Below are 13236 nucleotides of genomic sequence, written 5' to 3' on the forward strand. Positions count from 1 at the left end.
GTATTGCAAGCCGCAAAGCCAGCCATTAACTGGCTTTGGTGCTTCCTTCTAACTTGTTTTTTTTCTTTTCTGCAGGAATATTGGAACAAAGGAAGAAATGTTGTTAACAGTTTTTTGTCTGATTAAAAATATTTGTATATTTAACAATGAAAAATGATTTTGTTTCCAACACATATTTCTACAGGGTGATTTGTTAGTACCTGATCCCTATAAGGTAACTTATATCCAGCTGATATCTCTACAGGGTGACTTGTTTGTAGCTGATCTCTCTACAGGGTGATTTGTTTGTAGCTGAATTCTCTACAGGATGGTTTCTTTGTAGCTGAACTCTCTACAAGGTAACTTTTCTAGCTGATCTCTCTACAGGGTGACTTGTTTGAAGCTGAACTCTACATGATGGTTTCTTTGTAGCTAAACTCTCTACAAGGTAACTTCTTCTAACTGATCTTTCTACAGGGTGATTTATTTGTAGCTGAATTCTCTACATGGTGGTTCTTTGTAGCTGAACTCTCTGCAAGGTGACTTCTTATAGCTGAACTATCTACACAGTGATCTTTTCATAGCTGAACTCTCTACACGGTGATTTGTTTGTAGCTGAACTCTCTACAAGATGATTTGTTTCTAGCTGATCTCTCTATAGGGTAACTTGTTTGTAGCTGAACTCTCTAGAGGATGGTTTCTTTGTAGCTGATCTCTCTACAGAGTGACTTGTTTATAGCTGAACTCTCTACAAAGTGATTTGTTTGCAGCTGAACTCTCTACAGGGTGGTTTTTTATAGCTGAAATCTACAAGGTGACTTCTTCTAGTTGATCTCTCTACAGGGCAATTTGTTTGTAGCTGAATTCTTTACAGGATGATTTGTTTGCAGCTGAACTCTCTACATGATGGTTTCTTTGTAGTTAAACTCCTTGCAGGGTGATGTGGTTGTAGCTGAACTCTCTAAAGGGTGATTTGTTTGTAGCTGAACTCTCTACTGGATGGTTTCTTTGTAGCTGAACTCTCTGCAAAGTGATTTCTTCTGGCTGATCTTTCTACAATGTAACTTCTTGTAGCTGATGTCTCTACAAGGTGATTTCTTCTAGCTGATCTCTCTACAGGGTGATCTGTTCATAGCTGAACTATCTGCAGGGTGATTTGTTTGTAGTTAAACTCTCTACAAGGTGATCCTTCTAGCTGATCTCTCTACAGGTGACTGGAACTCGCTACAGGGTGATTTGTTTGCAGCTGAAATCTCTACATGGTAGTTTCTTTGTAACTGACTTGTCTATAAGGTGATGTCTTATAGCTGATCTCTCTACTGGATGACTTGTTTCTAGCTGATCTCTTTACAGAGTTATAACTTTCTCTATAGAGTTATAACATGTTTGTATAGCTGAACTCTTTACAGAGTGGCTTTTTGATTGTTTGCTGAACTCTTCAGCTTGTTTGTACTACAGAGTGACTTGTTTGTAGCTGAACTCTCTAAGAGTGACTTACTTGTGGCTGAACATTGTATAAAGTAACTTGTTTGTAGCTGATCTAGATGAACTCTCTACTGGATAGCTTTTTTTGTAGCTGAATCCTCTACGCAGTGATTTGTTTGTAGCTGAATTCTCTACAGAGTGACTTGATGTAGCTGAACTCTCTACAGGGTGACTTGCTTGTAGTTGAATTGTTATTAAGATTAACTTTTTGTAGCTGAACTTCATACAGAATAACTTGCAATGCAATATAATTCTATAATCGAGTAAGTTATGTAAGTAGCTGAATGCTCTATTAGGATGACTGTTCCATTAGAGTATCTCGATCTCCCATATGTTTCACGTAGTTAGGTTTGCAATCATAACGCAGTGGTTTGTACTCCGATTCTTCTGTACTACTGCAAGGAGTGTCTATGATAATTATTCCAGCTATACACCAATTTGCAGCTCATTGCTCTAAGCGGTTCGCCTGGTAGGCATGAAAACTAATAGTTTTTATTCATAAAAATCGATCGCGTAATTGTGACACAGGTTGGGTTTTGCGTCATATCTCGATAGCCTTTAACTGGATTATTTTCAAACCATAAAAAGGCACTCCTACGATAGTTACTCCATCTATATAGCAATTTTCAGCTCATTCCTTCAAGCGGTTTACCCTGTGGGCGTGACAGACCTTCGACCTTATTTACGCAACTAATCAGTCATAACGCCGTGAATATTCATCGGATTCCTACCAATCTTTGTACTGAGATATGCCTTAATGAGCCCTTTAAGTGGCCCACATTTCAGCCCGATTGGAGCTCGAATTTGTGTTTTATGGCGGATTTTGGAAAGCGTGCGAAAAGAAGTAGAAGAAAAAACGAAGAAAAAAAACCCCCTAAGTTTGGCCGTTTGTATCTCGGAAATAGCTGGAGTGATTTTCTTCAAATTTGGAATGTGGACTCCCCTAGCTAGCCGGCACTTCTGTAGCAATGTTGGTTTCAATAGGATAAGTAATCACGGAGCTACAAAGGTGTGAATATTGCATTTACTTTCTTCCTGTTAAGGCCACTCCAAATAAATTCTCTGTTTCCCGTCCACCGCCCACATCTAGTTACTGTCAGCTCTAAATATTCCATTATTCCGTATTCTTCCATTATTTTCCGGTTATTCTTGCATACTAACAGACTCAGTAAAAGTCATTTTGAAACAGTGTCACCTCATGTGTAAGCGTTTGTGCTACATTTGCAACTTAAAAAGGAAGGAACAAGCTTAAGCATGGTTTTATGCAGCTTTTATTGTTGTGCCAGGTAAATAATGGTTTGAAATGTGCCAATCTTATAATGAAATAATGGAAATGAACCGCCCGTCCGCATGCAAATATGCTTGAGTCCAGGACGGGAAACAGAGAATTTATTTGGAGTGGCCTAATATACTCACCGTGTGGCGCGCTGGCTTCTTGGGCCGCACGACACACTACTGCGTGTCTTGATCTATGTAGTACAGTACAACTACACATGCAACTATGCTGTCTTCAATAATCATCATTGTGTCTGATAAGAAATGTGGGTATAGAAAAGCCTGAAAGCCATGTACTGGACATTTTAAAGGGAAAGAGGAAGTGAAATACACACAAAACAGCCAAACAGTGAAAAAAAGCCATGACATTCAATATTGTAAAATCAAAAATTGCTATATGCCAAGAAATCAGTAATAAATTTTAATTTAATGATGGTAGTGTCTAATCACCGGACTGGGCTACTGGACTGGGCTACTGGACTGGAATAGTGGAATGGACTACTGGATGACATTATTTAGTTTTACACATTTTTAAGGGTGGGGTTACTATACATTTAGGTGACTTATGACTACATTTCAGCACTGAGTGGTGAATATGATCCTAAAAAGTAGCTGTGATAAACCCTAAATGGGTTCAGTTAAATGTATTCTGTTCACTGCTTGGCAGTATCTACTTTACTGTTAGTATAGATTGACATGTGTGTATGCCCAAAAATGTTTTTCTCACTGTTAGGCACATGTGACTATTGTGTGATACAACTTTCTATAAGATATATGGTGTGTATGAACACACAAACTAGATCCCATCACATAACTGGTTATATTTCATTACTGGAATGAAATGTCTTCATCCTGTTAATGGTATTACAATGCCATTTAGCTGTTAGTAGCAAAACTACATGGTCACAGCACAATAGCATACAGTGCGTACAAGTTTTAAAAGTAGGTTAATTTAATGTGACCCCATTACACACAGTTATGTATTATGGACTCCAGTGACTAGTCACCAGTTTGTATGTGATAGAAAGTTGTATCACGATAACCATGTGTGCCTAAGAGTGAGAGAAACATTTTTGGGTATACCTACAGTGTACATGTCAACTCTGCTGCAATGTGGGTAAATGTGGGTATAGAAAAGTACATTTACCCATGTGGGTGTAGAGTAGATACTGTCAAGCAGTGAATATAATACATTTAATTGAACCCATTTGGCTTATCACAGCTACTTTTTAGGATCATTTTCACCACTGAGTGTTGAAATTTTGTCACAAGTCACCCAAACGTACAGTAACCCCACTCTTAAAAATGTGTAAAACAAAAAGAATGTCAATCTAGTTTGAACACAAGCACATCATTTTCACATCTTTGCCATTTTCATGTGGGTGTTATACCATAGCATGCAAACGCTTTTACTGGAGAACAAGCTAGGTGCTACTAATAATATGATACACTGTTTGATACCACTAACAGTAGGTATACATCAAGTTGGATTTGACTGTTAGGCTATACATTTTACGTATTGTAGAGTCAAGAATGAATTGTAATATAATGTACTGTAGAATTATTTAACGTATTGTACCAAAACAGTGCAAATTTTGATTTATACTATACCATTTATTATTTACCAATACTGTGAAACTTTGTTCAGCGAAGGTTATACACAGATGTACAGTACGACAAGATCATACAATTATTCTGCTATCAAAGTAATTATCTAAATTATACTTAAAATTATCTAATGAGTTACAGTCAATCACGGTGCTGGGCAATTTGTTCTACGTGGGGATTGTGTTTTGGATAAAGGAATATTTGAAATGGTTTTTTTGACAGGACAGCTGAATCAGTTTGTAGAGGTATTGGTATGCAGGCGTAGTCAAGTTTGAGCCAGTTTGTATGCTAGTTCTTTTTTTTGTCAGCTGATGAAACTTTGATGTTCCTTTGTAGTAGTCCTAGCATTCTATTTACATTTGCTATTTTCTCATTTACATGTCTGTCCCATTGGTTTGACTGAAGCTTGACCCCAAGATATTGACAGTTGTTTGTACATGGCAATTGAGTATCATAACTTAGTAGTTATTGAGAAGGTACTGTGTTTGGGAGGGAGAGAATGTACATGGCAGCACTTTGTTACGTTAAGCTTCATCTGCCACAATAAAGCCCATTCAACAATTGAGTTGATACCCTGTTGTAATAAGTCAGCATCATCCATAGCGGATATTTGTTTGTAGATAATGTAGTCATCCGCAAATAGTCTTACACTGCTATTACTTATGTAATCTGGCAAGTCATTTATGTAAGTAAAGAAAAGTAGAAGCCCCAAAACAGTCTCTTGTGGGATTCCTAAAGTAACAGAAATTGAGGATGAACAGGTGTTGTTAAGAATAGAAATTCACTTATCCATTGGTGCACTCTTCTTTGTATGCCATACCATTGTAATGTATACAGCAGTCTTTAATGTGGAATGGTATCAAAGGCCTTGGCAACGTCTAGTGATATTGGGTCAGCTTGGATGTCATTATCATGATTTAGAGATAGGTCATGAAATAGAGAAATAAGGTGTGTTTCGCATGAGCAATTACATCTAAATCCATGCTGTTGTTCATCAAGTATGTATATGTTCAAATATTTTAGATACAATGTTAGTTAGAGATATGGGCCAATAGTTACTGGGTTTGGTGCAATCACCATTCTTATATACAGGAGTTACATTTGCATTTTTCCAGTCACCTGGAACAGTACCAGTATCCATTAAGTAAGTAAAGATTGTTTTTAGGATAGGAGCAGTAGGCTCAGCAGTTTCCTTTAAAACTCTTGAGCTTATTTGGTCAAGGGCACTGGCCTTGTGGATGTCAAGATTTTGTAACAGTTTTATAATTCCTGCTAGGCCTGCACCGATTATGCCAGCATAATTTGGGGCATAATAGGTAGCCAAAAGCATCAGCATAATAGGCAAATTTTTTGTGCATTGGTTATCAGAGAAGCTGAAACTCTGCCTATTTTGCATGATGCAGAATAGGATAGTGTGCAAACATGGTAAAAATCAGATTTACAGCTACGTTGTGAAAAAAGATTAGTTAAAGATCGATATACTCTAATTGAACAGTCACTGCATAATGAAATATTCTAATAGAACGTTCACAATACATTACGTACTCTAATAGAGCAGTCAAGACACAATTTTATATGAGCATAATTGGAGCATAATAGGCGAAATTTTGGAACAATGTTCAAAAGCATAATAAGCAATTTCAAAAGCATAATAGGCTCAGGCCTAATTCCGGCAGTAGTAATGTTGATACCAGGCATTGTGGAGTGTGGAGATGGGCCTTTATCTGGCACAGGTCAACTGTGTTCTTTAGTAAAGACTGATTGGAATCGTACATTTAAGGCCTCAGCCTTTTTAACTGTGTTATGTTTTGATGTATTCAATAAAATAATCTGATTTACTGGAGTTTTGTTGCTTTGAATAGTTTACAGTCACATACAGCCACATATCTTTACAGTACATACCTGAGCTTGAATTGCTTTTTGAAACAAAATTTCCTCTGAGGAATAATACCTGTTCAGCAGTTGTAGTGATTCAGTAAGGATTTCATTGTTTTGCCAACGCAATAAACCCTAGAAAATTATACATATCAAAGCAATGACAGTAAAATTAATGTCAAACATTACCAACAGAGTTTCTGGAAGAGAATCCTCAGAATCGTAGCTACTAAATGAAAAGATCCTCTCTACTCTACGGGTAGCCAAACCCATTAACCTGAAAAGAATATCAAACACAAGTTGAACACAATTACAAAGCAATTCACTCTTCTTTCTCATTCAGAGCAGACATTCTTTTTGTTAGCTGTGCAATCTTAATATCAGGCATGGGGTAACTGTTCTCAGTATTCTGCAGTGGTAAAAATGTGCTTGTGTTAATATCACCTAAACCATTTCTGACCTGAGCAAAATGTGATCTTAGCTTGGCCACATAATTGGGAAGCTGCAACAGACGATCCATTGAATGCAATACTTCACTCTCATCATCTTTCAACAGCTTATAGTCAAAAATGTAGTGCTGTTAGCATAATGATGATATTGGTTGTACACACAATGTTGTTTTACATACCTGTAGTCGTAAGTAGAATCTAAAATTAAAAAACAAATTTAAAACTTTTAATGTCATGATTTTCAGTTCAAATATTGGTTTGTTTTCCTCTGTGTTCTCAAATTGATCATGCTATTCACAAATACTAGTAACAGCAGTTAATCAATTTCTAAAACAACACCTGCTCAAGTCCACTATGCAATAAGAACAGCAGCAGAGGCATCAATTTGTTGATGTCATCCAGATTGGCATAGAAGCCATACTTGACCAGTATATGCAGCAACTTCAACACCTATAACATTATTTTTATGGAAATTTACTATAAGTATTCTAACATGTGCAGTGACGATGCTATCATTAATCACACTGCTTTTATCAGCATCTTTCTGTATAAAACAGTCATCAGAAAGATGATATACTGTAGTTGTACATCTGTATCATTACTTTTAGGCTACCAATGTGGCAGATAATCCAATCTCTCAGATCAGGGAAATAATCATTTATTGCACCTGTCAATGCTTTTTTTTGATCATTAACTGCTTCTTCATATGGATTTGCTCTGATTCCTTCATAATTCTATTCACACAAAAACATACAAGATAGTTGGTAGGTCTAAAATCCTTACAAATGACAGAGAGAGGTTTTCTAGAAGTGGTCTGTTGTCTTCATTATTATCCACATACAACACTATAACAAAAATGGATATTTCTTAATGCGAACAATAAAATCAGAATTTAATACACATCACAATTCAAACAGACATAAAAGTTTTGCATTAAAACATACCTATTATCAGCTCAACATATTTGAGTCTTAAGGTGCTGTCAAGGTTAGTGTCCTTAGCACCAGTTAGTGCTTCATTGAATGACATGTACTCCATCTATGTATGTACATATATATACATTTATAATATATATATATATATATATTATATGTGACCAGTCTGGGAAAACTGGGCTTATTGCCTATTTAAAAGTATCCTGAAATGCCGGTTTTAGTGTGTTGTAGCTCGCCAATGGATGAAGCTATGTGTACTACACTTTCACACGTTTTACACCAATTACTTACCTTCCACAGCATCCACTATGCAAGTAGTCAACAACTAAGTTTCCCACCAATTTAGATAGTTTTTAAACTGAGGTTGACTGTATCAGGTGAGCTGCAAATAGGGTGGGAGGTGGGGGGCCTAGAAGGCAGGCAAGATGGTGTTTCAAAAATTGAAAAGGAAGGCATAGGGATGAATTAGGCCATGTTTTGGACCATTGAGGTCTCAAAATTGATTCAAATGAAAGGACATTCACAGCATAAGTGCTTATTCAATACCACAGAGCTGTACAACCACATACAGTCATCCCCAGGCTGACCAGAACTCCATTAAGGTCCCACACTGCATGTACAGATTGCTACTGGGCTTGGGAAAAGCAGCCAGCAAAACCAGACCACTCAAGTCTAGTTGATATTGATTGTGGAATTAGATAGTTTATTCATGTAGCTTTATGTCCTGGGTGAAAAATCGAATCTGCTGACATTGGCGATAAAACCAGTTTCTCAGACTGGGTCACAAATATGTACCACTTTCACACCTCAGATTAAAGGAAAGCCAGTGCATATATGTATATATATATATCTAATCCAAAACAGCCAAGCTGTAAAAAAAGTGTGCGGCCCTCAAAAAGGCTATTGTGAAAAAGATGTGAAATCCAAGGTGGCGGCCAAGAAATGGCTGTGAATGGTAAAAGTTTTAATAATGACAATTCAGGTGAATTTTGTGAAGCGGCACAAAATTCACCTGAATTGTCATTATTAAAATTTTTACCATTAACCTACCATCACAGCCATTTCTTGGCCGCCACCTTGGATTTCACATCTTTTTTCACCATAGCCTTTTTGAGGGCCACATACTCTTTTTACAGCTTGGTTGTTTTGAATTAGATTTCACTTCTTTTGTATTTTTATACCCCAAAACCGGCCTATGGCCGGCTTTGGGACTTTTTAAACATATTTTTTCTTTACTACAGTAAGAAGAAAAGATGATTAGAAGTAGAAGTACTTTAAATATATTATCAGTGAATGTACAAATTATATATATATACGTATATATATATATATAATACATAATATTATATAGATTATAGAAATCTCCATGGTGGTTCTTTGTACTGAACACTCTACAAGGTGATTTCTTCTAGATGCTCTCTCTACAGGGTGAATTGTTTGTAGCTGAACGATCTACAAGGTAACTTCTTCTAGCTGATCTCTCTACAGGGTGATTTGTTTGTAGCTGAATTCTGTACAGGTGATTTGTTTGCAGCTGAGCTCTTTACAGAATGGTTTCTTTGTAACTGAACTCTCTACAAGGTAACTTTTTCTAACTGATCTTTCTACAGGGCAGTTTGTATGTAGCTGAATTTTCTACAGGGTGATTTCTTTGCAGCTGAACTCTCTACAATGTGGTTTCTTTGTAGCTGAACTCTCTACAAGGTAATTTCTTCTATATGATCTCTCTGCAGGGAGATTTGCTTGTAGCTGAACTATCTACAAGGTAACTTCTTCTAGCTGATCTCTCTACAGGGTGATTTGTTCATAGCTGACTTCTGTACAGGTGATTTGTTTGCAGCTGAGCTCTTTACAAAATGGTTTTTTTATAGCTGAACTCTCTAAAAGGTAACTTCTTCTAACTGATCTTTCTACAGGGTGATTTGTTTGTAGCTGAACTATCTACAAGGTAATTCCTTCTAGCTGATCTCTCTACAGGGTGATTTGTTTGTAGCTGAATTCTAAACAGGTGATTTGTTTCTCTTTACAGAATAGTTTCTCTGTAGCTGAACCCTCTACAAGGTAACTTTTCTAGCTGATGTCTCTACAAGGTCACTAGTTTGTAGCTGAGCTTTCTACATGGTGGTTTCTTTGTAACTGAACTCTCTACAAGGTGACTTCTTCTAGCTGATCTTTCTACAGGGTGATTTGTTTGAGGTGAACTCTCTACAAGGAAACTTCTTCTAGCTGATCTCTCTACAGGGAGATTTGTTTGTAACTGAACTCTCTACAAGTGATTTGTTTGCAGCTGAACTCTCTACATGATGGTTTCTTTGTAGCTGAACTCTCTGCAAGGTAACTTCTATTGATCTCTCTACAGGACGATTTGTTTGCAGCTGAACTCTCTACATGGTGGTTTCTTTGTAGCTGACCTCTACAAGGTGATTTCTTCTAGCTAAAGTATCTCTTTCCATAGTTGCATGAACTCCCTACAAGGTAACTTCTTCTAGCTGATCTCTCTACAGGGTGAATTGTTTGTAGCTGATCTTTCTACAGGGTGACTTGTTTTTAGCTGATCTCTATACAGGTTACTTGTTTCTAGCTGATCTCTTGAATTCTCTTCAGGGTGATTGCTCTATTAGAATGACTGCTCTATTAGAGTATCTCGATCTCGCACTTGCTGCACCAAGTTGGATTTCGTGTTATAACTTCGTGGCTTTAAGTCTGATTCTTCTACACCATTGATGACCCTTTCTAAGATGATTACTCCATCTGTGCAACGATTTTCAAAGCATTACCCCAAGCGGTTTATCTGGTAGGCGTGGCAAGCAGTTGTTTTTTTTTATTAGCTAATCTCGATTGCATAATTGTTACACACTGTTCGTTTTTTCGTTGTATCTTCCTGGTTTCTAGCTCGATTTGTTTCAAACCACAAAAGGTTTGAGGTTCAATAGTTAACCTATTAACCCACCGACTGTCAGCTTCTTCCCATACGCGGTTTACCCTGTAGACGTGACAACATATTGGTGTTATTTTTCGTGAATAATCGATCATAACTCTTTGTCTATTTATTTTATTCCAGCCACAATTGGTACCGAGATGTGCCTTTATACCCCCCTTCTGTGTACCAAATTGCAAGGCAATCGGATATTGCGTTCGTGTTTTATAGCAGTTTTTGTAAGTGTGCGAAAAGAGGAAGAAAAATATGAAGAAAAAAAACCCCAAGAAACTAAGCCAATTTTTGAAGTTGCATATCTCGGGAACACGTTAAGCGATTTCGCTCAAATTTGGAATATGGAGTACTGAAGTTAGAGGGTGTGTCCACAGCAAAAATCGTCTTGTTTCATCAAGGAAGCACAGAGCTACGGAGGTGCAAAAATTGCATTTTCTTTCTGTCAATATACTCACGGGTGTTGCGAGCCGGCTTCTTGAGCCACACGACACACTACCGTGTGTCTTGATATATATCACATATTGCACAGACTCAAAATGTTAACGAGATATATGCACTGCCTTAATGAGATATACGCACTGGTACAATGCCTATATCTCGTTAAGCCAGTGCATATATCTCGTTAACTGGAGACATTGCACACCTAATAGGATGCACACTATATCCAGAAATCATTAGATTTTATACTTTATCTAATCAAAAAAGAGCCAAGCTGTAAAAAAAGGTGCAGCCCCTAAAAAGGCCATGGTGAAAAAAGATGTGAAATCCAAGGTGGCAGCTAAGCAATGGCCGTGATAGTAGGTTAATGGTAAAAATTTTAATAACGACAATTCAGGTGAATTTGTGTGGTGCTCCTCCAAGTTTCACTAGGATTCGGTACCAAATTCACATGAATTGTCATTATAAAATTTTTACCATTAATCTACTGTACCATCATAGCCATTTCTTGGCTGCCACCTAGGATTTTACATCTTTTTTCACCATGACCTTTTAAGGGGTTGCACCTTTTTTTACAACTAGGTTGTTTTTGATTAGATATCATTTCTGTTTATATTTGTATACCCCAAAGGCTTTTTAAACTACCCTTTTTCTTTACCACAGGAAGAATAAAAAGACAAAGCAGATTCTTAATATTTCAACTACTTTTGATTTTATCAGTAATTATACAAATTATACAATAATCATATATTTATTATAGGTATATCATTGCCTACTGGATAACTTGTTCACAGATGATCTCTCTACTAAGGGACTTGAAATGTAGCTGAACTTGCTACAGAGTGATTTGCTTGTAGCTAAGCTCTATACAGGATTCTCCCTAGAGGGTAAATTGTTTCTAGCTAATCTCTCTACAGGGATTAATTTGTTTGTAGCTGAACTCTCTACAAGGTGATTTGTTTGTAGCTGATCTCTCTACAGGGTGATCTGCTTGTAGCTGAAGTCTACAGGGTGGTTTGTTTCTAGATGATCTCTCTACAGGGTGATTTGTTTGTAGCTGAACTCTCTACAAAGTGACTTCTTATAGCTGATCTCTTTATAGGGTGACCTGATCTCTCTGCAGAGTGATTTTTTTCTCTAGTTGAAATCTCTAGAGGGTGATTTGTTCGTAGCTCATTTGTTTACAGGGTGATTTGTTTGTAACTTAGCTCTCTGCAGGGTGATTTGTTTGCAGCTGAACTCTCTGCAGGGTGATTTGTTTGTGGTCGAACTCTCTACAGGATGGTTTTTGTAGTTGAACTCTCTGCAAGGTGATTTCTTCTAGCTAATCTCTTTACAAGATGACTTCTTCCACCTGATCTCTCTCTACTGGGTGACTTGTGTCTAGCTGAACTCTCTACAGGGTGATTTGTTTGTAGTGAACTCTCTACAGGATGGTTTCTTTGTAGCTGAACTCTATGCAAAATGATTTCTTCTAGCTGATTTCTCTACAGAGTGACTTGTTTCTAGCTCATCTCTCTAGTTGGTAACTTGTTTCTAGCTGAACTCTCTACAGGGTGATTTGTTTGTAGCTGAACTCTCAACAGGATGGTTTCTTTGTGGCTGAACTCTCTGCAAGGTGATTTTTCTAGCTGATCGCTTTACAGAGTGACTTTTTCTAGCTGATTGCTTTACAGAGTGACTTTTTCTAGCTGATCACTCTTCTGAGTGACTTGTTTCAAGCTGAAATCCTTCTAGGGTGATTTGTTTTTAGCTGAACTTCCTACAGGATGATTTGTTTCTAGCTTAACTCTCTACAGGTTTACTTGTTTCTACCTGAAATCCCTACAGAATGATTTGTTGGTAGCTGAACCCTCTACAGGATGACTTGTGTCTAGCTGAACTCTCGGTAACTTGCTTGCAGCTGAACTCTCTACAAGATGATGTGTTTGTAGCTGAATTCTCTACTAAGTGACTTGTTTCTAGCTGATCTCTCTACAGAGTGTTTTTTGTGATTTGTTTGTAGTTGTACCTTCTACAGGGTGATTTGTTGGTAGCTGAACTCTGTACAGGATGGTTTCTGTGTAGCTGAACTCAGTACAAGGTGATTTCTTCTATCCGATTTCTCTACAGGGTGACTTGTTTCTAGCTGGTCTCTCTAGTGGGTGACTTTTTCCTAGCTGAATTCTCTACAAGGTGCATAACTTGATAGCTGAACTTTCTTCAGTGTGACTTGTAGTTTTCTGAATCTCTACAGTGATATATTTGTAGCTGAACTCTC

At 37.3% G+C, this 13236-nt stretch overlaps 1 protein-coding gene across 5 annotated transcripts in view; it reads right to left on the bottom strand.

The window, feature by feature from the left end:
• The window catches only part of LOC136246667 (inositol 1,4,5-trisphosphate-gated calcium channel ITPR1-like), an 82183-nt gene that overhangs the window by 21497 nt on the left and 47450 nt on the right, over nucleotides 1–13236 (bottom strand). For all 5 annotated transcript variants that reach the window (XR_010696726.1, XM_066038202.1, XM_066038203.1 and 2 more), the window contains 10 exons: nucleotides 7616–7709; nucleotides 7455–7516; nucleotides 7274–7405; nucleotides 7165–7215; nucleotides 7011–7121; nucleotides 6851–6961; nucleotides 6683–6799; nucleotides 6549–6631; nucleotides 6412–6499; nucleotides 6250–6357 (listed from right to left, as the gene is read on the bottom strand). Coding sequence is in view for 4 of the 5 variants with exons in the window: in XM_066038202.1 (XP_065894274.1) it covers nucleotides 6250–6357; nucleotides 6412–6499; nucleotides 6549–6631; nucleotides 6683–6799; nucleotides 6851–6961; nucleotides 7011–7121; nucleotides 7165–7215; nucleotides 7274–7405; nucleotides 7455–7516; nucleotides 7616–7709 (957 nt within the window). In the remaining variant the exon portion in view is untranslated. The remainder of the gene's footprint in view (nucleotides 1–6249; nucleotides 6358–6411; nucleotides 6500–6548; nucleotides 6632–6682; nucleotides 6800–6850; nucleotides 6962–7010; nucleotides 7122–7164; nucleotides 7216–7273; nucleotides 7406–7454; nucleotides 7517–7615; nucleotides 7710–13236) is intronic.

This window comes from Dysidea avara, chromosome 2 (genome assembly GCF_963678975.1).
Source record: "Dysidea avara chromosome 2, odDysAvar1.4, whole genome shotgun sequence".
NCBI lineage: Eukaryota > Metazoa > Porifera > Demospongiae > Dictyoceratida > Dysideidae > Dysidea > Dysidea avara.